The 25,454-nt window shown below is 45.1% G+C and overlaps 1 protein-coding gene across 1 annotated transcript in view; it reads left to right on the forward strand.

Moving 5' to 3' along the window:
• Nucleotides 1–25,454, forward strand: part of LOC310798121 (NLR family CARD domain-containing protein 3-like) — a gene marked incomplete at both ends in the record, with an annotated part of 221,013 nt that overhangs the window by 138,828 nt on the left and 56,731 nt on the right. Inside the window, one exon of the mRNA XM_083660610.1 lies at nucleotides 24,461–24,580. Coding sequence (XP_083516736.1) covers nucleotides 24,461–24,580 — 120 coding nt within the window. The remainder of the gene's footprint in view (nucleotides 1–24,460; nucleotides 24,581–25,454) is intronic.

The raw sequence follows: 25,454 nt of genomic DNA on the forward strand, positions 1-25,454 counted from the left end.
TTATTTATGGAAATAGCAGACAAAATCCAAGGGATAGACATGTAAAAGTGCAAAACACTTATTTCCAACAGGCTCCCTGATCTTATAAAAACAGGGCATGTGCTAACACATAACATAGTATAATTAGAACACATAACCTCAAATAAACCAAATAGAACAGTAAACAAGAATACACAAGTTCAATAACGATGACAACAGAAGGCTTGCACATTACTCTAGTTTACTCAGCAATCATTTTTACAGAAGGTTTTTAAAACCATTCAGAGATTTGCAGATTTAATTTCATTAGGGATCTTGTTCCACTCCTCTCCCCCGTTATAAAGGAATACTTCTCCCAACTTTGCTTTTCAGATTGGGTCATTTCAAGTTCGCTATGCTATATGCTAGCTCAGTGAGAGCAGAAGTAGCTCAAGAGTTTGATGTATAATATATACTGTATGCATGTCGTGTTAAAGTTGTGTGAACTGTCACAGTTTTTAAAATGTAAACAACACAGCCGGGGCTAGAGTGAGCCACTCAAGGCTGGCTCCATAGGGTCCCATTGTCGTTTTCCCCCAGTGACGCCGTTTGTTTACCAAAATGCTTATAGAGACAGTCTGTGTCTCATCATCAGTGTTGGGCAAGTTAGTGAAAATTGGTAATTATTTACAGTTACTAGTTACTTCTATCAAAAAGTAATTTAATTACTTTAAAATGACTACAGTAGTTACTTCAAAGTTATTAGTTATTAGGTAAAGTAACTTGTGCGTTACTTTTAAAAGTCTGCTTCGATTATCTTATTAATGCACATATTATGTTAGAGTCACTGTGCCATAGTGTGGCATTGAACATTCACTTATTGGGGAGGCTTATAGCCTAGCCAATGTCATTAGCCTCTGGGGCTCTGGCTGCAGCTGCAGCTCTCTCCCCGGACTAGGTCTGAAGATCAGAAACTGGATAATCCTTTGAAGTTGTCTGCTATTTTCATGTCCTAAAGTAACTAGTAACTAGCCTAGTTACTATTTTAGTAACTGTAACTGAGTTAGTAATTTGAAAAAGTAATTAGTTAGATTATAGTTACTGCAAAAAGTAGTTAAGTTACAGTAACTGGTTACTCCCAACACTGCTCGTCATAGACGCTGGGGTAACTGGCTGGGGCGTGGTCAGGGTGGGGTAAATCTCCCGTTCTATCCATTCAGCATAGTTAGCATTTAGCTGCTAGCCCAGCCCAGGCAGACAGGATTGGGGATTTAACCCCCACAGTAAACGCACATCTGAACAGACTCCTACCTGCTCTAGAATCCCCAATCCTGTAGTGTAGCATCCTTTGGTGAGTCAGCCCATTGAGACATATGTTTTTTTTTACTCCACTCATGCGCCATCTGTAGTAAAATTTTGTGGGCGTTCCCACACAGACCGACTTGTATCTATCGGCTGATCCCTCGTATACAGACCATTTTAATTTGGCTAAATTGAATTGCATTGAATGTACATAGTAGCCTAGCTACTGTACAAGTGTTAGGCACATGTTAATAAAATGAAGATGCTTTCAAAAATAATTAAATTAAAAAAATAGTAGGAAGAGCAGCTCTGCTGACACTGATGCAGAAAAGGTGCACACAACACATAGCTACCACATTATAATGATTAACGATAAAATAGAACACATAATGATGTTGATGTAAAAATAGCCATATGTTCTTCATTTGACAAAGACAACAGCATACTCTTCGTGTACCGAGTAGAGGTTGGGCGACAGGTGCTACAGTTCACCATCTCAGTGATCAAGTCCAACTGAGAATGAACCTCTCTCTCTCTCTCTCTCTCTCTCTCTCTCTGTCTCTGTCTCTCTCTCTCTCTGCTTTCTTTTTACCCATTTTATGTAGGCTAAAGCCCTTTGAATTGCCTCTGTGTGAAATAATGTAGCTTACAAATAAACTGGCCTCACCTAAACTTGCCTTAATTATGCAGAAATAACCTGCCTGAATAAATCATAAAATATCTCCTTCACTGTAGCTATGTCTGGCAGCATGTGGCAGCTTGAGTTTCAGTTTGATTTGCATGTTTCTCTCAGCTCTGGCAACCCTGCTGCGAGTCTCGGGGGGAAAAGACAGGAAGACCTGGTAAGGACTGAAATCATAAGTAAATATAAATATAATGGAGTAAATAGGCTATCATAGTAAATACCTGTTATATAATGTCTTAAGTGTATTTTCCTGTGTGATATGAATCATATTATATACGTCGAGGGAAGTAGCTACAGTCATTTCAGGGAGTGCATGTAACATACAGGAAAGAGGAAGAAACTTATTATTAGTTCCTCAGCTGCAAGATAAACACTAAAGTTGAGCAATTTACAAGTAAAAACTACAGCGTATAAGCTATTTTAATATTTAAGTCTATACAGTCTATGGGTTTTGGTACCAACTATATTACCGTGCTGTGGCTGTTTGAGATGGCTGCTGTCGAGTTTAGCAGATCCTACCAGACGAAAATGGGTGCGGAAGGAAACGCCATTATAATTTTTTCTATACTTCTATACTTTTCTCTCTCACCTTTTTACTTCTTTGTTTTTCTCTATTAAAGTTGTTTTATCTGTAGTGTAAAGTGTCTTTGAGCACTATAAAGTGCTATATCAATCTGATGTATTATTATTATTATATTAGTATTATTATTATAAATATGTGACAGGGGGCGATACACTCGTTTTTTATCTGACCTATTATTAGGCTATATTTATATAAATATATATTATAATTTTGGTAGCCTATTTTTGTATAGCACTTGCAATCAGTGGTGTAGTGGTCCCTGGAGAAGTGGGACTACAGTACTCTTCTCAAACTTCGAATTCTGACTTTAATCTCAGAATTCTGACTTTCTTCTCAGAATCCTGATTCAAAGTTATAATCTAAAACAGTTATTCACAATGTTGATTGAGGCTATGTCCATTTGGATGAAGCCTTTGCAGTATATAGTGACATTATGTGACATTGTTTGGATCTAACCTGCAATTACCACCCACCGCCATAGGTGTCACCCAACTAAAAAAGAAAAAAGAAAAATGCAAGTGACCCTAATAATCTCCGGCAATATTAAATTGTGTGGTATAAAAAAAAAAAAAAAAAAAAAATCAGGCAACCCTATTTGAATTCCAGGCGACCCCACTTAGAGTCGCGATCCTAAGTTTGGGAACCACTGCTCTACACACGTATAAAATATATTTGTGTTTTGTCCATCTGTGGTTCAGTTGTGTGTTGTGTCACATCTGGTCCATTTTCATGTGTGATGATGGCTTTTGGAGGCTGTGGCTCCAACACTGGTAGAATGTGACGTCGTTTACGTCTGTATTCCTTTCCTTCAGACTCTACCACGTATGAGCGTGGCTCACCACACTTCCTCCTCACACCTCCCATTTTGTAATTTTGTCATGTTCTTCTTGTGTTTGGAGTCTCACCACTTGGTTTGGTGTTAGGGGAACAAGTGGCTTGCTTGTCTTGTCTTGTCTTAGCAGCGTTTCTGAGCACTTCACTTCTTTGTGAGCTGGCTGTTGTTTTTGCTGCTGGTTTCAAAAGCTGTTTGCAGACGGGCAGTGTTGTCCGAGTCCGTCTGGACAGAAGTCTTTGTGCAGGTGATCCCAGGATATTGTCTCTAGGCACATTCCGTATGTTTAGCAGGTTCAGATAGAAGTCTGTTCCATCTCTTTTTGTTGTTTCCAACAGTTTTCTCCCCGCACTCCTCACAGCTCTTTGATTGAGAGTCTGCTTCAGCTCGGTGGGCATAGCATTCCACATATGAGAGCCCTCAATGGAGAAAGCAGTCTGCCTGAAGGAGGTCTTATGCCGTAAGACTTACGGTGTGCAATTTCACAGTTACCACTAGCATGCGCCCCCTAGTGGCTCTAGTGCCACTATGTCTTTTAATAGATTTGCACAGAACCCCAGGATCCAAATTATGCAGACATTTAAAAACTAATTTAAGAGAAGAAAATGTTAAGAAGTTATCCCAACTGAGCAGGTTATATACTGCTTCAGTATGGCAGTGTTGCCAGCTCATAGGTTTTTTTTACATTATTTGTAGAGCTGTGCTTATCTTGTCTGTGTTTCGGTCAGTGTGCGTGATGCGTATGTCACAGGTTTACCATCTTGGAGGAAGCAGCTCCTAAGCCATACTGAGATGCATCACAGGTGAGAGTCACTGGTTTGTGCACATCATAGTAGTGAAGCACAGGTGGGCTGCTGACACATGTCTTGAGCTTGTCAAAAGCGTCCTGTTGATGCTGTGTCCAGCGCCAAACCACATCCTTGTGCAGCAGCTGGCAAAGTGGTACTGACAGTTCTCTTAGGTTTGAGAGCGGGCTATCTCAAGCCAGCAGTATCAGTCTAAACTTAGACCTAGACTACCTAGACCTAAATTAGCAGTATAGTATTAAGTCATCCTAGTAGCATGGACAGAATATCTAATATCCGCTGAATAAACTTAGTCCTGAACTGCTGAGCAGGCTGTCTCAAGCCAGCAGTATCAGTATAAATCTAGACTTGATTTTGTAGTATAGTATCAGTTGTCCCAGCAGTATAGACAGGAAATGATTAGCTCGAACCTAGTTCCACCTCTGAGCAGATTCCTCCGTACTGGCTCTCCCCCCTTCTCTCTCTCCTCCTCTGGCCTGACTTACATCTCTGAAAAAGAAGAAGAAAATCTGCACACTGATTTGCAGCGCCCAGAGTATTTTAATGACTTAAAAACAACGTTGTTTTTAAGTCATTAAAATACTCTGGGCGCTGCAAATCAGTGTGCAGATTTTCTTCTTCTTTTTCACTTATGGACTCTATGAATATCCAGCACCTGGCCTGACAGAGGATTGGATGTGCGCACAACTACTCTGTCTCTCTGACTTACATCTCTGCCCGCCACCGCAGCCCTCCATCCGATCATCATCGTCCTGGCCACTTGACGTCACTCTGGCCCATCTAAACACTACTCCTTCGCCTGCCTGACGCCCTCCCCCCCTTCCCCGGCCTCATCATCACCTCCGACCCCTATCCTCATGATCTTGGCCACCTGACGTCACTCTGGCCCATCTACACACTACTCCTTCGCCTGCCTGACGCCCTCCCCCCCTTCCCCGGCCTCATCATCACCTCCGACCCCTATCCTCATGATCCTGGCCACCTGACGTCACTCTGGCCCATCTACACACTACTCCTTCGCCTGCCTGACGCCCTCCCCCCCTTCCCCGGCCTCATCATCACCTCCAACCCCTATCCTCACCTCCTCTCCTCTTGGTCGATGCCACCAATGCGGACTCATGGATCCCTCAGATCACCCTCGTGGAACTCTTGATCATTTTCCCCCTTTTCACCTAGCTAATTAGCTAGTATTTCCTGAACTTACTAACACTTAAAGACTCAATTTTTGTTTTTGGACTCTACCTTTTTACATTTTCAACTTTCCTCCCTGATCTTAGGAACATTTAAAGACTACATTTTCGTATTCCTTTTTTGGACTCTTATTTACATTTTAAATTTTCTCTTTTTTGTATTTCTATAATCTGAAACTCTGTAAATGGTTTAGCCCGGCATCATCTCGGCCTATCCCGGAGGGAGGTCCCCAGATGGGGTCCATAGTTGGGCCCCTACAGTACATCGGCCCTCACAAGGTTCCTCCTCAGCCAACAAGTCACTGAGGCAATCCATGTGGTGGAAAGGTTTTCTTGCGTGCACTGGGGGTGAGGGGGTGCCGCTGTGTCCCGACCTGGCCTTCTCTCCCACGCCTTATGTGTATGGGGGTGGGGGCCGGGGTGGGGGGCACCGGTGCTCTCCATCGCTGGTAGAGGGATGCCCGTAGGTTAGAATAGCTTAGGTTAGGCGATAGATTAGCTACAGCCTAACTGTAGGCTGTAGACCTGTTATAGTGTTCAGGCTAAAATCAGACTAGAGCAGAATAGGACAGGGCAGACTAGGCTGTAGATTAGCTAGATTCCCTGTGTTCAAGTTAGATCCGGTAAATGGCTAGAGTAGTCAGACTGTCTGAACTGCCCCTCCCCCCTTTTCCTGCTCTCTCCTTTCTCACATTCCCCCTGCTCTCCTCCCCTGCTCCCTCCCCACCTCCTCCCTTTCCTGATCTTTCCTCCCCCACTATTATAAAGCATGGCACCCATTCTATCTAAATATAGTAGAGTGGCGCACACCCAAAAAGTTTGAAGAGGTGCAGACTAACGAAAATTCAAAGTAACATAAAGAAAGGCAGTTGCCGGTGGCATCCTCAGTGTCCGGACACTGAGGATAGCCTACGGCTGAAACGTTTGTCTTGTTGCTGCTGTGCAGAATAAACTTTGTGCAAATCTACTTGTGAGTGCTGCCGTGGCCTATTGACTATAGACTTCTATTATCTTCATGTTCTACTGGGCCGGCACCCTAAGGATTTAAAGACAAGAGTTGAGGGCACCATTTCTTGGACTTGTCCTCTGGAGGTGACATTTCACTGACTGCTGTGATTTGTGTTGGATCTGCTTTAAGTCCATCGTCTGTGAATATGTGTCTGACATAGCTCACCTCCTTGAGCCTGAACTTGCACTTTTTTGGGTTGAGCCTGAGCTTCACCTGTCTGGCTCGATCCAACACTTTCTTCAGACCATGCTCCTTTTCTCCCTGGCCACCAATGATGATGTCATCCACGATTATCCGTGTACGGGTATCCAGCAAAGATTTAGCTGCAGGTCATATGGCTGCTCATTTAGCCTGTGATGTAGATTCACTGCACCGATCAGCTTGATCATGGCTCCTCCAAAAGCAACAAGTTTAACTTGCTTGTGTGGCTTGTACAATTCTTTATTTTGCTGTATGACTTTGTATGTATCAAGAGAAATGACAGTACATTTGGCACCTGTGTCCACTTTTAACTCAAGTACGGCAACCATTTTAGGGCATCCTCCTCCGTCAGAGTATAGGCTATCGTTCCTCACTCTAAGCGTTGTCAGTTGTCATGTCTCCTAGTAAACTATATGGAGTGTGCTCTGAAACACCTTCAGTCCTCACACGAAAATGCTGTCATTCTTCCTGCATTACTGTTTCACTCCTCACGCGTCAGTCATCGCACAATATGGCATCACTCGTCAATCATCAGTCATCACTCCTCACATCTCACACGAAAACGTTGTCATTCCTCCTGCAAACTAGCTGTCAGTCATCACTCCTCACGTCTCACATGAAAACGCTGTCATTCGTTGTTTTGGTTGTTCTTCCGTGTGTGATGGGGAAACCGCAAGAATGCCTCTGTGAATTTAGCAACAATTTTTTACAACTTCACTTCCGGTTGAATGATTTTGCCTTCAAAATAAAAGCGCAAGTTTTTATATATTTACAATATAGATTAAAGTAGTAATCTATGAGACCCAACTAGTCTAGTCTATTGTCATCAAACATTAAACTAGATGTTCCTCTTAGTGTTACTATGTTAATTCTGTTGGGTCTCATAGATTACTACTTTAATCTATATCGGCGATCCTCAAAGTCCGGACTCCGGTCCGCATCCGGACCGAGACGCCGTCCTATCCGGACCGAGCCCTATAACCTACAAATCATTTATAACTTACATTTTCACGGAGCGTTTCTATTTTAACCGGCACATGCTTTTCTAACCTTTACGGTAATACTGGTTCATCTGCCAGGAAGCTCACAGACCAATGAATGCGCTGTAAATCATTGCACGTGATGCTACTCGGCCAATCAAATAAGCGAATCGTTTCTCCCTGTCGTTTCCTAGTGCTGCTGTGAGAGTGACACATGGACGGAGGCGATGATAAAAGTAATTTCATATGGCGTGGTCAAAACAAATGACTCTTACATGTCCATTCATTGTTCTTACGGGCAGTTCAAAACCAGTATGTCTCGGTTGAAGTGCGATCCGATCCTGACCTGTCTATGGAAGCGCCACACATGAGCAAGCACACACACACCAGCGCACACACACATTCACTTGCCCGACGGAGAAGTTTGCATTGGGAACGCTCGACAGACAGACACAGACAGAGGGGGCAGACGGATATTGATATATGGATGGATGGATGGATAGATAGATGATAGATAGATAGATAGATAGATAGATAGATAGATAGATAGATAGATAGATAGATAGATAGATAGATAGATAGATAGATAGATAGCTCACTTCTCTAAAGAGAAAAGGTGGAGCCGGAGGTTTGTTGGCTTGATTTAACAGTCAGTTGTATACAGACATTGTACCATTAGGCTACTTCAGTCATTGAGTTCAATGGCACTGAATCATAATGCAAGCTACGTTACAATGTTCCGGACCTTTGCTTAAGGAAATTTTCTCGAACTGGACCTCTTTGAATTTTAATTGAGTGCCCCTGATCTAAATAATATTGTAAATATAAAAAAACTTGCGCTTTTATTTTGAAGGCAAAATCAAAGCAAGTGGGCCAGATGGCATTCCAACCTGGCTGCCTAAAGAACAGGCAGAGGACCTGGCTCCGGTCATTAGCTGTTAGCCATCAACATTCGGCCATATTACCTGCCGAGGGAGATTTCGCATGTCATCGCGATAACGGTGTACATCCCACCCTCTGCTGATGCCAGTGCAGCCTGTAAGCTCATACATGATGATGTTGTAGCACGGATGCAGACCTCACATCCACAAGCCGCCCTCCTCATCTCCGGTGATTTTAACCATGCTTCGCTGTCCTCCTCTCTCCCTACCTTCACCCAGTATGTTAATGCCATACCAGAGACAATAAAACACTGGATCTACTGTATGCAAACATTAAGGGCGCCTATAGATCTTCACCCCTCCCCCCACTGGGCCGCTCTGATCATAATCTGGTGCAGCTATACCCCATTTACATTCCCATGGTAAAAAAAACAACCCCCAACCACAAGAACAGTGAAGGTCTGGTGTGAACAAGCCAGTGAGGCGCTGAGGGACTGTTTTGAAATCACAGACTGGGAAGTGCTCTGCAGGCCACATGGTGAAGTGCTTTGCAGGCCACATGGTGAAATGCTCTGCAGGCCACATGGTGAAGTGCTCTGCAGGCCACATGGTGAAGTGCTCTGCAGGCCACATGGTGAAGTGCTTTGCAGGCCACATGGTGAAGTGCTCTGCAGGCCACATGGTGAGGTGCTTTGCAGGCCACATGGTGAGGTGCTCTGCAGGCCACATGGTGAAATGCTCTGCAGGCCACATGGTGAAGTGCTCTGCAGGCCACATGGTGAGGTGCTTTGCAGGCCACATGGTGAAGTGCTCTGCAGGCCACATGGTGAGGTGCTTTGCAGGCCACATGGTGAAGTGCTCTGCAGGCCACATGGTGAGGTGCTCTGCAGGCCACATGGTGAAGTGCTCTGCAGGCCACATGGTGAAGTGCTCTGCAGGCCACATGGTGAAGTGCTCTGCAGGCCACATGGTGAGGTGCTTTGCAGGCCACATGGTGAAGTGCTCTGCAGGCCACATGGTGAAGTGCTCTGCAGGCCACATGGTGAGGTGCTCTGCAGGCCACATGGTGAGGTGCTCTGCAGGCCACATGGTGAGGTGCTCTGCAGGCCACATGGTGAAGTGCTCTGCAGGCCACATGGTGAAGTGCTCTGCAGGCCACATGGTGAGGTGCTTTGCAGGCCACATGGTGAAGTGCTCTGCAGGCCACATGGTGAAGTGCTCTGCAGGCCACATGGTGAAGTGCTCTGCAAGCCACATGGTGAGGTGCTTTGCAGGCCACATGGTGAAGTGCTCTGCAGGCCACATGGTGAGGTGCTTTGCAGGCCACATGGTGAAGTGCTCTGCAGGCCACATGGTGAAGTGCTCTGCAGGCCACATGGTGAGGTGCTTTGCAGGCCACATGGTGAAGTGCTTTGCAGGCCACATGGTGAAGTGCTCTGCAGGCCACATGGTGAGGTGCTTTGCAGGCCACATGGTGAAGTGCTCTGCAGGCCACATGGTGAAGTGCTCTGCAGGCCACATGGTGAAGTGCTCTGCAGGCCACATGGTGAGGTGCTTTGCAGGCCGCATGGTGAAGTGCTCTGCAGGCCACATGGTGAGGTGCTTTGCAGGCCACATGGTGAAGTGCTCTGCAGGCCACATGGTGAGGTGCTTTGCAGGCCACATGGTGAAGTGCTCTGCAGGCCACATGGTGAAGTGCTCTGCAGGCCACATGGTGAGGTGCTTTGCAGGCCACATGGTGAAGTGCTCTGCAGGCCACATGGTGAAGTGCTCTGCAGGCCACATGGTGAGGTGCTTTGCAGGCCACATGGTGAAGTGCTTTGCAGGCCACGTGGTGAGGTGCTCTGCGGGCCACATGGTGAGGTGCTCTGCAGGCCACATGGTGAGGTGCTTTGCAGGCCACATGGTGAAGTGCTCTGCAGGCCACATGGTGAAGTGCTCTGCAGGCCACATGGTGAGGTGCTTTGCAGGCCCCATGGTGAAGTGCTCTGCAGGCCACATGGTAAAATGCTCTGCAGGCCACATGGTGAGGTGCTTTGCAGGCCACATGGTGAAGTGCTCTGCAGGCCACATGGTGAAGTGCTCTGCAGGCCACATGGTGAGGTGCTTTGCAGGCCACATGGTGAAGTGCTCTGCAGGCCACATGGTGAAGTGCTCTGCAGGCCACATGGTGAGGTGCTTTGCAGGCCACATGGTGAAGTGCTTTGCAGGCCACATGGTGAAGTGCTCTGCAGGCCACATGGTGAGGTGCTTTGCAGGCCACATGGTGAAGTGCTCTGCAGGCCACATGGTGAAGTGCTCTGCAGGCCACATGGTGAAGTGCTCTGCAGGCCACATGGTAAGGTGCTTTGCAGGCCACATTGTGAAGTGCTCTGCAGGCCACATGGTGAATTGCTCTGCAGGCCCCATGGTGAGGTGCTTTGCAGGCCACATGGTGAAGTGCTCTGCAGGCCACATGGTGAAGTGCTCTGCAGGCCACATGGTGAGGTGCTCTGCAGGCCACATGGTGAAGTGCTCTGCAGGCCACATGGTGAAGTGCTCTGCAGGCCACATGGTGATGTGCTTTGCAGGCCACATGGTGAAGTGCTCTGCAGGCCACATGGTGAAGTGCTCTGCAGGCCACATGGTGAGGTGCTCTGCAGGCCACATGGTGAAGTGCTCTGCAGGCCACATGGTGAAGTGCTCTGCAGGCCACATGGTGAAGTGCTCTGCAGGCCACATGGTGAGGTGCTTTGCAGGCCACATGGTGAAGTGCTCTGCAGGCCACATGGTGAAGTGCTCTGCAGGCCACATGGTGAGGTGCTTTGCAGGCCACATGGTGAAGTGCTCTGCAGGCCACATGGTGAGGAGGACATTGATAGTCTGACTGAATATATCACAGACTATATAAACTTTTGTGAAGAGAACACTGTGCCTACCAAGAAAGTGAGGTGTTTCTCTAATAATACGCCGTGGGTGACCCCTGACCCCTGAGCTAAAGACCCTGTTGACTGAAAAGAGGAGGGTCTTTTCCAGAATTTCCCCTATTTCCAGAATTTCCCCTCGGGCATGAATAAAGTACTCTATCCATCTATCTTTACATCCGGAGATAAAGAGGAGCTGAGGAGAGTACAGACTTAAGAATAAAATAAGGAAAGCTAAGGACGGCTACAGGAGGAAGATGAAGAATCAGCTACAATAAGACAATGCTAGAGGAGTCTGGAGGGGCCTGAAAAAAATCTCAGGCTACAGCAAGGGCAGCAGTGGGGGCCTAGAATCCGGTGACCGTGAACAAGCAAACAACCTGAATGTGTTTTTCAACAGATTCGATTTGGGTTCCACTGACCCCCCCTCCTCCTCCCTCTCCCTCCCCCACCTATTGGACTTCATATGAGCCAGCATCACCTCCCAGGGCATCTGGGACAACTGCATCACCCTCACACGTCTCCATCTCATCCACCCGTCCCCCCTCCAGTCTCACCCTAACTGCTGACCAGAGCCACTTTCACACATGAACTCCGGATCAGGTCAGGGTTGCCCCCCACTGAGCCTGCCCCGGATGATAGGTGAAGTGTACCCTTTCACACATGAGGCATGTTGCATTCACACATGAGTAGCACCTCCGCAGAGTTTGTAAAGTAGAGAGGGGGCGGGCGGCGGGGGTGGGGGAATTTGGGCATGACCACACAGTTGTGAAAACTAAAAATACATAATGGGCGATAACTGCCTAACGTTCACGGCATATAATCGTTTGCGCATAACGTTAGTAAGTCATTAATTAAACAACCCTACAACTCACGCCCAGATGCATCGATTTCCTCAAGCAGTACAAACAAAACAGGTCTTTGCTATGTTCAGTCCTAAAATGCCTCAAACCTACTAGAATTATACAGAATACAGGAAGCTAGACGTTTTTACCTTCAAAATAAAATAAATGTATTACTTAGTAACAAAAAATCAGAATGTCGACTCACTACGGGTTAAAATTGACTTTTCGAAGGGAGCAGATATTCTTCCAGTTTATCTCCGTTCTGTATCTTTCGAAACACACACAAAAAAACATTACACGTGCATTTACTTTATTTAATTGCCATTATTGCGAAGGTTATACCCGGAAGTTTTCGTTTTATACTGCCTGACTTGACGCTACTCGGAATTTGCGCGAACGCTGTGTAAACGTTAAATCAAAGACATGAACGCAACCAGATCCAGATACCCTACCTAGCGATGTCCAATACTGGGAAGCGGGACGACCCTCGCGTCCAAAAATGCTTAAATGTGTGTGCTGTGCGAAGCAGACATGAAATCAGATCAGAGCCATGAGCCTTTCAATCCAGCAATCCGCAACATGTTGGCTGTCGCACACGGAGCAGTTTTGAGCTTCATTTGAAAACCAAATGGCATGTGTTTTTTGCTCGCTCAATCACATCGACTATTTATATAATAATAATCTGTCACGATCGTCTCTGTCCTCATGCACTCACGAGCTCACGGAGCTCTGGAGGGGGGGGGGGGACAATACGCTTCTGCGACTACGGCTGGGGGTACACTTCCCTCCGTCTAGGAGGAGGCTCCGCGGGAGCGCGCATGAGCCGCATGCAGACATTCACATATGACAGCCATCCGTATGGCCTCTAGATAACTCCTGAATTCCAAACATGTGTGAAAGCAGCTCAGGTGAGGTGGGAGTTAAGAAAAAACAAAGGAAGGAAGGCCACGGGCCCTGATGGAATTAGCTCCAGACTGCTTAAAGACTGCGCTGACCAGCTCCGTGAAGTGGTTCTGTATATTTTCAATCTGAGCCTCAGTCTGGAGTGAGTCCCTGTGCTGTGGAAAACCTCCTGTTTGGTTCCTGTCCCAAAGGTCTCTCACCCAAGGGAGCCCAATCACTTCAGACCGGTGGCCTTAACTTCTCACCTCATGGAGACTCAGGCCCGGTTCTACGGGGGTGCAAAAGCATGCATTGCACCCTTATTTTAATTGTCTGCATGCTCAGTTGAAAAGTAAAAAAAAAAAAAATCATTCTACTTCATTCTTCATTCTATCATTCTACTTGAAATGATGGTCAAATGCATTATTTTTAGTAAAATAACATGTCAAATTTTCTTAGGCCGGGCATCTGACCCTTCCTATCTAGGATGCACCCCTAGTCATCTTGTTCTGGAACCGGCCCTGTGGAGACTATGGAGAGGATCGTACTCAAACACCTCCGTCCTCTGGTGAGCTCTGTGATGGACCCACTGCAGTTCGCTTACCAACCGGGCATTGGGGTTGATGACGCCATCACCTTCTTTCTGCACAGATCCCTTTCACATCTGGAGAATGCTGGGTGCACTGTGAGGGTCATGTTTTTTGACTTTTCAAGTGCATTCAACACAGAACAACCGTCTTTGCTCAGGGTGAAGCTTGAGGAAGCAGGAGTAGACTGCCCCCTAGCTGCATGGATCATCGACTACCTCACCAACAGGCCAGAGTATGTGAGACTGCCTAACTGTGTGTCTGATGTGGTGCTGTGCAGCACGGGGGCACCCCAGGGGACGGTGTTTGCCCCTTTCCTTTTCACCCTGTACACAGCAGACTTCAGACACCACACGAACAGCTGCCACCTCCAGAAGTTCTCCGATGATACAGCCATCGTTGGGTGTGTATCAGGGGAGGACGAACAGGAATATAGGGGGGTCATCAAGGACTTTGTTGACTGGTGTGAGCATAACCATCTCCAGTTGAACGCCAGTAAGACAAAGGAGATGGTGATTGACTTGCGAAGGAAGAAGCCCCAAGCTCCATCACCGGCGAACATCCAGGGAGTGGACATCGAGGTCGTAGGAACCTATAAATACCTGGGTGTTCACCTCAACAATAAACTGGACTGGTCAAATAACACTGACATCCTCTACAAGAAGGGCCAAAGTCGTCTCCACCTTCTGAGGAGGCTGAGGTCCTTTGGTGTATGCAGATCTCTATTAAGCACTTTTTATGACACTATTGTGGCTTCTGCAATCTTCTATGCAGTGGTCTGCTGGGGAGGAGGGATCACAGAGAGGGACAGGAAAAGGCTCAATAGACTGGTGGAAAAAGGCTGGCTGGGTCCTGGGCTGCCCTCTGGACCCCATTGAAGTGGTGAGTGAGAGGAGGATGCTTGCCAAGCTGACGACAATCAGGGGCAACTCCTCTCACCCCCTGCATGAGACTGTGGGTGCCTTAAGCAGCTCCTTCAGTGCCAGACTGATACACCCACGGTGTAAGAAGGAGCGCTACCGCACGTCCTTTGTCCCTACGGCTGTCAGACTTTTTAACATCCAATAATAGTTCAGCACAATATAGCACTGTTGTTGTTGTCGTTTTTATTGGTAACTATTGTTATTGTGTGCTGCTGGCTATAGTTTTGCACTTTATAGTGTTGCACTTTACATTCTAATGCCTTTGCTGCTGTTGCTATTGTTAGTTGTTGTTGCTGTTCTTATCTTTTAGTGCGTGTATTGGATTTATCTTTGTGTTTATTTTTAGAGCTGTTTTTATGTCTTCCTTGTGAGAGCTGCTGTAACGAGTAAATGTCCCCACTGTGGGATTAATAAAGGCAATCAATCAAAAATCAATCAAAAAGGGTCTATTGCAGGTGCTTGTTTTGGAGGAAGTGCTGTTTCCTTTTTCCATAGACTCAGACTAGATACATTTGTCAGTCTGAAATTTCACATTGTTTGTGCATCAATTCATAGACGATTCTATGGGCTTTCCAACTAGGGGGTTCACCGTCATGGTCCAAAGTGTAGCCCGACTAAGAAATGTTATACATATTAAAGTAAAATGCATTCATCTGGTGCACTCTGAGAGCAAAATTAAGGGGCTAGATATATGAAGAACACACATCACACTAATATCCTCTTCATTATGCTGTCGCTTTACAATGATGAAAAAATATGAGTGACTTGAGTTGAGAGATCAAGTACAGCATACAGATTTATTTTATTCAGAAACACAAACAATGAAATATAGATATCTACAACACATTATATATATATATATATATATATATATATATATATATATATATATATATATATATATATATATATATATATATATATATATATATGTATATATATATATATGTGTGTCTTACTCTACGTACCAGAGCCCTTCCCCCCCCCGGTCCCGGCAGAGTAGTTCCGGAGCAGCGGATTGAGTGGCCCTGACCACGTGACCACCTTCGACCCTTATAGAGGGCTGACCGTGGGTAGCTACTGGGACGTAAGTTGGGGCTTGGCCAGCCCTGGCTGGGTCACCTGGGCGAGGGTGTATGATGTTGCGAGACCCGAAACATCCTATGACCCCAGGGTACATCACTGAGGATACGTCCCAGTTGCATCCATGCAATGTTTTCTCTATAAGCTTTATGTTATGTTTATATGTTTATATGATATGTTTATTATTATTGGAACAATGACAAATACTGTCCAGAGTATTCTTCAGAATAACCTCAACGGTGTGCATGCTGAACCATACTGTATAGTGAAGTAGAAGCATATAGGCTACTGTAGTAAGCTGCATAATTAGCCTACTGGTTCATCTGAAGAAAAGAGCACAGGAGCAGCTGTGTGCCAGCTCTCTCCCCCTCTCTCTTTCTCTCTCTGACTCTGGTCTGATCGTCCTCCCTGTCTGTCTGTCTCGCTCGCTTTCTCTGCCTCTCTCCCCCCCGCGCTCCGTCTGTCTGTCTCTCTCTCTTTCTCTGCAACTGTCTGATCGCGCCCTCTCTCTCACTCAAAATGTGGGACATTTTCTCAATTTTAAGCTGAACTTGCCAACATTATACCCATTTTCTTCCTCCTTTTCTGCTTACCGGGGTTTCTTTCTGCTTGCTATCAACGTTACTGCTTCCTGATTTCCCAAACTACGGGTCAGACCAAGGCTCAAACTTCAAAGAAAGTGCATGCGTTAATCGCGCGTTAAAAAAAATAGAGGCGTTAAAAGGAATTTGAGTTAATGCGCGATTAACGCGTTAACGCTGACAGCCCTAATATATATATGAAGAGTTAATTTGCAAGAACAGGTATCTCCGTTTGGATTTTTTATCATTTTATTTTATATATTGATGTATTTATACTGTAATTCATTTATTTTTGGGGAATTTGTATTATCAATCATAACTAAACATATTGATCTGGTAATTTTCACATAAACCACCTCAATAATGTTTTCTGCTGTATGTGCACTCCACGGAGTATCAAACATATGTTGTTTTTTCATTTTAAGAATGGCGTTTACCGGTTTTTGCAAATGAACTCTTCATATATATATACCGTTTATATATATATAGGGTTAGTTTTTGTTTAATAGATTTTCGTATTTTTTTATCTGGCCACAAGATGGCACGTGCATCCCGTGCACCGATGTAAAATCGCCAGGATTACACAAATAAAGATATTAAAATGTGTGTGTGTGTGTGTGTGTGTGTGTGTGTGTGTGTGTGTGTGTGTGTGTGTGTGTGTGTGTGTGTGTGTGTGTGTGTGTGTGTGCTTGCGTGTGTTTCTCTCAGACTGACTGAAGTCCAGAAGATGAGTGTGTGTGAGGAGGAAGAGGAGAGCAGAGCAGAGTCTCCAGTACCCAGCTGTCTGACTCCGTTTAAGAAGACTGACTGGTCTAAAGACATCGGCAAAGACTTCAGTGATGAACCTGGACCTTCAGACACAAAGTAAGATGACTGTTATACCAGAGGTGCCCAATTATTTTCTATGAAGGGCCAAACATTATTCTGGATGGAGGACCATGGGCCCCCAAAAAGGTGGATGAAATCCCTTGTGCGGATGCCAAAGAGGGCGTGACTTTGGAACTCTATAGATCAGTGGTTTTCAAACATGTTCACATCAAGCACCCCTAAACTGACACAAATTAGACCACAGACCCCCATTCATTAAGATTTTTGCTTTTAGAGGTTTTATCACAGAGAGTGCATGAAACATAGGACCAAAAAAGTCATACATTCTGTCATTGTGTTACTTATGCAATTATAATGAAAATAAAATATTCCCCTTTCATACGTATCCACCAGACACATTTAGAACACATCGATTACCACTTGTACTCTATTAAACACATAAACAAAACCTGATTATAAACCTTATAATTACTGAATTATACCATCATAATGAAATAACCTCTAACTTCTCCTTTTCTTCATGCCATTTGGCTGCTGCTCTCTGAGCATTATCAAGCCATGGTGTCCTAGATGACATCACTCCTCCGCTGAATGTTCACGTTGGCTTGTAGGATATGTGACCCTTAGGGTGTATTCACACCTATCTGGTTTGGAGCAGTTGTTCCGAAACAGAGAGCGTTTTCCCCCTTGGTGCAGTTCGTTTGGGGGAGTGTGAACACAGCAATCGCACTCGGATGCGGGACAAAACAAGCGGGTGGTCTCGGTCCGCTTCCAAGCGAACTCTGGTGCGGTTCGTTTGTAGTGAGAACGTGATCCGACCTCGATCCGACACAAAGCAGGAAACAGTGCGCACTTTTGGATAAAACAGTTGCCGTAGTCAGCTGCGCTGTGCGTAATGGCCTGAAGAACGAGCATTTTTATCATTTAAAAACCGTGCATCATCACATAAGCAGTTTGAACTCGATCATCTTACCTCTGGTCTCCATTAAATAACAAGTCGTGGTAATCAGAGCTAGCCTTCTTTGTGATAAGATTGTCTGGCTCAATCAGACAATCAGACTGATTGCATGTATTCCTTGAAATGTCCGTAGGCTATTATTAAATTATTTATTAATATTTTATTCCTGACAGGACAGGTGTTCATAGCCTATGTGTCGGCTAATCCTCTGAAGTCTCCGTGATAGTAGCTAATAGCAGAGGTTGCGAGGGTCTTTGATCTTCTATCTCCAAATTCCCGATAGACAGCCTAAATAAATAAATAACTTTCTCACTCTCTCTCTCCCGATCCCCCCCTCTTTCTTTCTCTCTCTCTCCTCACACGCGCACGCTCGACGTAGCCTACAATGTAGGTGTAACAAAACACATTATTATAATCATATAAAATCTCTGGGAATTATTTTTTCCATCCCAGGAGGCTATTAGCCTATCAGAGTGTCTGCTGGCCAATCCAGGAGGCTTGGCAATACTATTTGGATCGTTTGATTTGTGGCTGTGTGAACACAAACGAACCAAGGCACAAATGCAACAATTGTATCAATTAAGCCCCTGAATCGGAACAAAGCAAACGACCTAGAGGTGTGAATACACCCTAAAGGCCTAAACATGGTCGTCCGTCAGATCCTCGCCCCGTCCTACGGGGAGGGGGCGCCGTCGGCTGACGGGGGCTGCTCGAAAATGTGACTCAGCGCCGACGATACGTGCGTGACGTCAGCTGCACGAGAGTTGTGACTGGCCGTTGCCTTGGCTCATCGTCGTAAAGTCGCCTTTCAAAGCATGATGTTAGATTATAACGAACTAGTTGTGTGGCCTAGCCTTCCCAAATGTTGAGGGTCGTTTTTTAGAATTTAATACATAGAATTGGGAACGTTACATTCAATTTCATTCAGACTGCCTGGCACACAATCTCCGCCATTTTCACACGGAGCTTCCACAGGAGGTGGGAGGAGGGAGGGCGTAGTGGCGTCCGAGCATGTAGGGCTCGCTGGCGCCGCCAGACGGCGAGACGGCTCCAATTCGAGGCGGACGGACGACCATGTTTAGGCCTTAAGTCACTGTGGGGTTCGAGGGGATGTGGGCGCACCGTACTCATTTTGACAATCATCAGCAATGTCACAATACCTCGTATGACAATATCAGCGGGACAAAAATTGAAACAGAGAACAAATAAACATTGCCCACTTGCTCCTTTTTATAATATAATTTAGATAGAAGATACTGAGTAAAATACAGTTGTCATTTTGATAACTTGTTTAAATTACATCCTCATAAAAAATGCCAAAATCAATTTAATCTTGTGCTTTACCTCATTTTGTATGATTGAGTAGGTGAGATTTTCAATTTTGTCTGAATCTTTTTCAGGTTAGGTGATTACCTAACTGGCCCTGTGCTTGTTTGTTCACCTCCAGGCCACCAGGTGACTTGGTGAGTGTTTCCCATTGCATGCTGGTCAATGTTGTTCAATCACAGCTTTGTATTGAAAACTTCTAATAGTGGCTTTCCAGTAAGTCACTACATTGTTGCATGTTGGTGAAATTAATTGCTGTGTGCCGTTGGCATGGGTTGGGTAACGCACAAATCAATTACAATGTCCAGACATCTACTTTTGCTTTTTGTACATTTAAAAATAATTAATCAGTGTAAATTCCGTCATCAGAGGGTGTGCACGGCACGCAGGCTCTCTGCAGACAACCTCGTAGGCTACTTTTGTGACGGCATGGACATGTCCAGTGGAGGCTGTGCATTTTCTTCTCTCTGATTTTTGCGCGCCACGTCGCGCCTCCCCTGAAGTTGGCTGGCGCCCCCCAGTGGAGGCACTCCTCACACTTTGAAAAGCGCTGTGTTAGAGGAATATGTAGATAGAAATCAGTAGATAATTACATGTGAATAATACAGAACACAAAATGAAGAATAACTTCAGTCACCAAGTGCTGCTAATGTGGAGGAATCTGTCATCGTCACATTAGTGCAGCGACACATCTGACAGAGCACTGATCAAGTCCCAATTTAATATGTGAAATCAAACTAAATATCCAGGACTTTTCAATGCAATATGCTTTGAATAGGATCACAACCTGGCAAGAGCATCATGAGTCTGATTTCTATCATCAGTTTCAACTTCAATAAATTTAATCATTCCATAGAAATTCTGAAAACATAATTTAAATTCAGTCGTCCGCTGGAACAAATCTCATCACTTTCAATCAAGTCATTTACACAAACACAAGATCTCAAGTCAAGACTTTAGAAACCTTTTCAAGTCATCAAAGCACAAGTCAGACTCAAGTCTTCAGAAGTGCTTTTCTATGTGATGCTGTGATTGGTCTTCAGAACAGAAGTGCTATTCTATATGATGCTGTGATTGGTCTTCAGAACAGAAGTGCTATTCTATGTGATGCTGTGATTGGTCTTCAGAACAGAAGTGCTATTCTATATCTGATGCTGTGATTGGTCTTCAGAACAGAAGTGCTATTCTATATCTGATGCTGTGATTGGTCTTCAGAACAGAAGTGCTATTCTACAGGATGCTGTGATTGGTCTTCAGAACAGAAGTGCTATTCTATGTGATGCTGTGATTGGTCTTCAGAACAGAAGTGCTATTCTATATCTGACGCTGTGATTGGTCTTCAGAACAGAAGTGCTATTCTATGTGATGCTGTGATTGGTCTTCAGAACAGAAATGCTATTCTATGTGATGCTGTGATTGGTCTTCAGAACAGAAGTGCTATTCTATGTGATGCTGTGATTGGTGAGTGACTGAGGGTTGTCTCTGCAGACTCTCCCCTTCAGAGGGCAGCTGGTGAACGGGCTGAGCGCATCAAAGGACAGGCCAGTCTGTATCCACACAGGTACCACACACCTTCACATCCACCCCCCCTTCCTGTTTCTTCCCCATTTTCTCCCCAGTTGTACTTGGCCAATTCCCCCTGCTGTCCCGGTCGTTGCTCCACCCCCTCTGCTTGATTTGATTTGATTTGATAATATGCAATTATACATATCTTATCATTTTATCCAATGGTGCCTCAAGACCAGCAGATTATGTAACAACAACACCACACGGCCGTCTTTTCTCCATTTAGTTTACTATCACAAAAGTAAGCAAATAACATTCTCCAGTCATGCGTAAACATCTACCATTCCACTGACAGATATGTTAAAATCCACCAGTCCTTAATGCTAAATAGTAGCGTTAAATCATTATATTGTATCAAAGCATTTGGCTGATGTTATTGCCATGATCATAGAGGTGGACCGAAGTGCAAAGAAGTAATAAAAATAGAGTCCGCACACTGGCAGCTGCTCCCAAATATTTATTTGACCACAAAAAAAGGTGACGTTTCGGGCAAAGCCCTTCCTCATTTAGCTCTTAACATTCAATTGTAGTCCTAGCTGTTTACAATTCTCTCCAGGCGCTGCAGCTGCGTCATGAAGGCAAGTCGATCTGATTGGTTGGCGTTGGCATGCCCAGACGGTGACAGACAGACGGTCCATCCAATCACCTGCCGAGTAGCTTGAAAAAAGTGACCGCCCTCTTCAGCAGGGTAGCTTGGCCAAACCCAGATGGATGTAGGTTGTGAAACAAATGTGAACCAACCTACATCCATCTGGCAGCGTCAGGTTAGCCTGCTCTGTGCTGCTTGACACAACTCCAAGTGGGAAGTGAAAATGCACAGGGCGCATTTAGTGGAACAGAGTGGAACCTTCAGGACCGTGCCGCGAAGCACTGCGTCTGGTGGACCCAGGCATTCACTGACTACGCATTCCATCTTCAATCGGTTGATTTCAAACTGCCCCCTCCTCTCATTGCTGCCGCCTGATATCCCAGCATGCTTTGCAAAGAGATGAGCGTCGGACGGCAGCGACGAAAGGAGGGACCAATTTGAAATCGACCAATTGAAGACGGAAAGACTGGAAGACAGCCAATCAAGCTGCAGCACCAAGCTACCAGCAGGCGACAGCAGGTGACAAATGTCACTGTAGTCTGCACAGGGTGCTAGACAGGCTGCAGCACCAAGCTACCAGCAGGCGACAGCAGGTGATAAACGTCACTGTAGTCTGCACAGGGTGCTAGACAGGCTGCAGCACCAAGCTACCAGCAGGCGACAGCAGGTGACAAACGTCACTGTAGTCTGCACAGGGTGCTAGACAGGCTGCAGCACCAAGCTACCAGCAGGCGACAGCAGGTGACAAACGTCACTGTAGTCTGCACAGGGTGCTAGACAGGCTGCAGCACCAAGCTACCAGCAGGCGACAGCAGGTGACAAACGTCACTGTAGTCTGCACAGGGTGCTAGACAGGCTGCAGCACCAAGCTACCAGCAGGCGACAGCAGGTGACAAACGTCACTGTAGTCTGCACAGGGTGCTAGACAGGCTGCAGCACCAAGCTACCAGCAGGCGACAGCAGGTGACAAACGTCACTGTAGTCTGCACAGGGTGCTAGACAGGCTGCAGCACCAAGCTACCAGCAGGCGACAGCAGGTGACAAACGTCACTGTAGTCTGCACAGGGTGCTAGACAGGCTGCGACCAGCTCCAGTGTCTTCCTCGCAGTCATAATGCAACGTATCCCAGTGGAATCTGCCAGTAGAAGTGCAGACACAAAGCCAGCTGAAAAATAAGTGGGTAGGGTATACGCCGTCTATCTGCATCTACCCTGCAATACCAACCCGATCTCCAAAAAAATTGTAAAATAGCAACGTTTTTGGACCGACGTTGCTATGTTACAATTTCGGCTCCAAAATTGTAAAATGGTAACATACGTTTCTACAGGGGTGGGCGTGGTTTATGGAGATTTTCCGTTTCTAACCCCTCCCCCTATCCTAACCCTAAAATCTCAGAACGTTACCATTTTACAATTTTGGAGCCGAAATTGTAACATAGCAACGTTGGTCCAAAACGTTGCTATTTTACAATTGTCTGTAAGACTGTATTGGCAATACACCACTGCTTGCAATGTAGAACCAGCAAAGTCACTTTCTGTTTCTTCCTCTGTACCAACTGCTCAAGGATGCTATTATACAGCTGGGGTACAAACGTAAATTGTTGCTGTTTATATTTGGAAGCCTAGGTAATGTCCACAGGCTGGCTGTGAAGTGGCCTGCAGAGGGCAGGACAGCCCAAAAAGCTACAGAAAGGCACTGGCAAAATTCTGCTCTATTTCTGCAACCATTTTCACAGTGGTCATTTTGTGTCTCAAAGGCAGGGTAAACACAGGTGTAACCAAAACATTAATGATTGTTTCCAACTTCCATTCCATTTAGGTGTTCCAGTGCCCAGGGGCCCTCATTAATGTTTTGGTTGCACCTGTGTTGATCCTGCCTTTGAGACACAAAATGGCTGCCATGAAAAAGGTCTATTGCTTCGCCACATTTGGAGCAAGTGCTGTTTCCTTTTTCATAGACTCAGACTAGATACATTTTTCATTCTGAGTTTTACCATTATTTACACATCTATTATTGTTTGTGTCCAAGGAGTATTGTACTTTTCTAAATGTGAACACAAATAAAGATATTAATGTGTGTGTGTGTGTGTGTGTGTGTGTGTGTGTGTGTGTGTGTGTGTGTGTGTGTGTGTGTGTGTGTGTGTGTGTGTGTGTGTGTGTGTGCGTGCGTGCGTGCGTGCGTGCGTGCGTGCGTGCGCTTCTTTCAGACTGACTGAAGTCCAGAAGATGGATGTGTGTGTGGAGGAAGAGGAGAGCAGAGCAGAGTCTCCAGTACCCAGCTGTCCGACTCTGTCTAAGAAGACTGACTGGTCTAAAGACTTCAGTGATGAACCTGGACCTTCAGACACAAAGTAAGATGACTGTTATACCAGAGGTGCCACATTATTTTCTATGAAGGGCCAAACATTATCCTGGATGGAGGGCCATGGGCCCCCAAAAAAGGTGGATGAAATCCCTTGTGCTGATGAGGTTTTCAAACTGTTTCACGTCAAGCTCCCCTAAACTGACACAAATTAGACCACGGACCCCCATTTGATATATATATATATATATATATATATATATATATATATATATATATATATATTTAGAGGTTTCAGTACAGAAAGTGTATGAAACCCATGACCACAGTCGTACATTCTGTCATTGTGTTACTTATGCAATTATAATGAAAATAAAATATTCCCCTTTCTGCTGGGGACCTCCTGAAACCTCCTTGACTTGCCTTGGGCACAAACAGTTTGAAAGCACTACAGTAGCACACATGAGACAGACCAACCAACACATGACAGAGAACATGAGCACCGTGCTGAAACCATCACATTGAAGCAAACTAATCAAGACCTGCAGTGTGATCTTCATCACACTAACAAACACACAATACACTGCAATATGCAACATCACATGCATTGTTGTCTGTCTTTACTAGAACTAATGATGTGTATAACACATGTCTGTTTCAGAGGTCAGTACCACAGGCAGAGAGCAGAGTCTCCAGTCCCCAGCTGTGTGTCTATGAAGAGTGACCGGTCTAAAGACATCGGCAAAGACTTCAGTAATGAACCTGGACCTTCAGACACAAAGTAAGGCTGCTTTCTCACTGGGAACGATTTATTTTGTTCCGTTCCGTTTCGTTCCGCTCACGGGAACGATTGCCCCCATCCCCTCTCCCCTCTGGTCAGAGATGGGCAGTATTTGAAATACTTGTATTTGAAATACGTATTTCAACTACTTTTTTGTATTTTGTAATTTGTATTTGGCTGGGCAGAGAAAAATTAGATGCAATTTGTATCAAGATACTTTCAGATCTTGTATTTTGTGTATTTCAAATACATAAAATACATTTTTCTTTTTATTCTCAAATTGACACATGTAAACATTGACACAGGTTTAAACTAAAGATGGAGAAATTAGTTGTACTAAAAACAACTAAGTGAACTAAACTGAAACCTGATATGAATAAACAGAGAAATTACTTGTACTAAAAAACAACTACCGTAAATTCCGGACTATAAGGCGCACCGGAGTATAAGCCGCAGCAGCAAAATTGCCTGTTTGTTACATATATAAGCCGCACCGGACTATAAGCCGCAGGTGTTTTAATGTTTTTTTTTTTTTTTTTTTTTTTTTTTTTATTGTGTTTTAATGTTTAATTACCATATGTAAGGGTTCGTGCACAGAGGGGATTGTCGGGAAAGAGATGGCTGTTTGAGGAAGCTCCCATTTATTAACATTTCAACAAAACAACATAACACAACACCACCTGTTTTTTTTTTACAGTGCACACAGTGTCCGCGGTGTGGTGAAAAGAGGGCAAGAGAGGAAATTAAAACAGAAGTGGATTTATAGTTAGAAAGAGTGCTAAAGAAGAGAGAATTCCGTTTTTTATTTTTTATTTTGCTGAAAAAATCCATAGATAAGCCGCACCGTTATATAAGCCGCAGGGGCCAAAAAACG

Source organism: Poromitra crassiceps, assembly GCF_964638095.1.
Source record: "Poromitra crassiceps genome assembly, chromosome: 2".
NCBI classification, from domain to species: Eukaryota; Metazoa; Chordata; class Actinopteri; order Beryciformes; family Melamphaidae; genus Poromitra; species Poromitra crassiceps.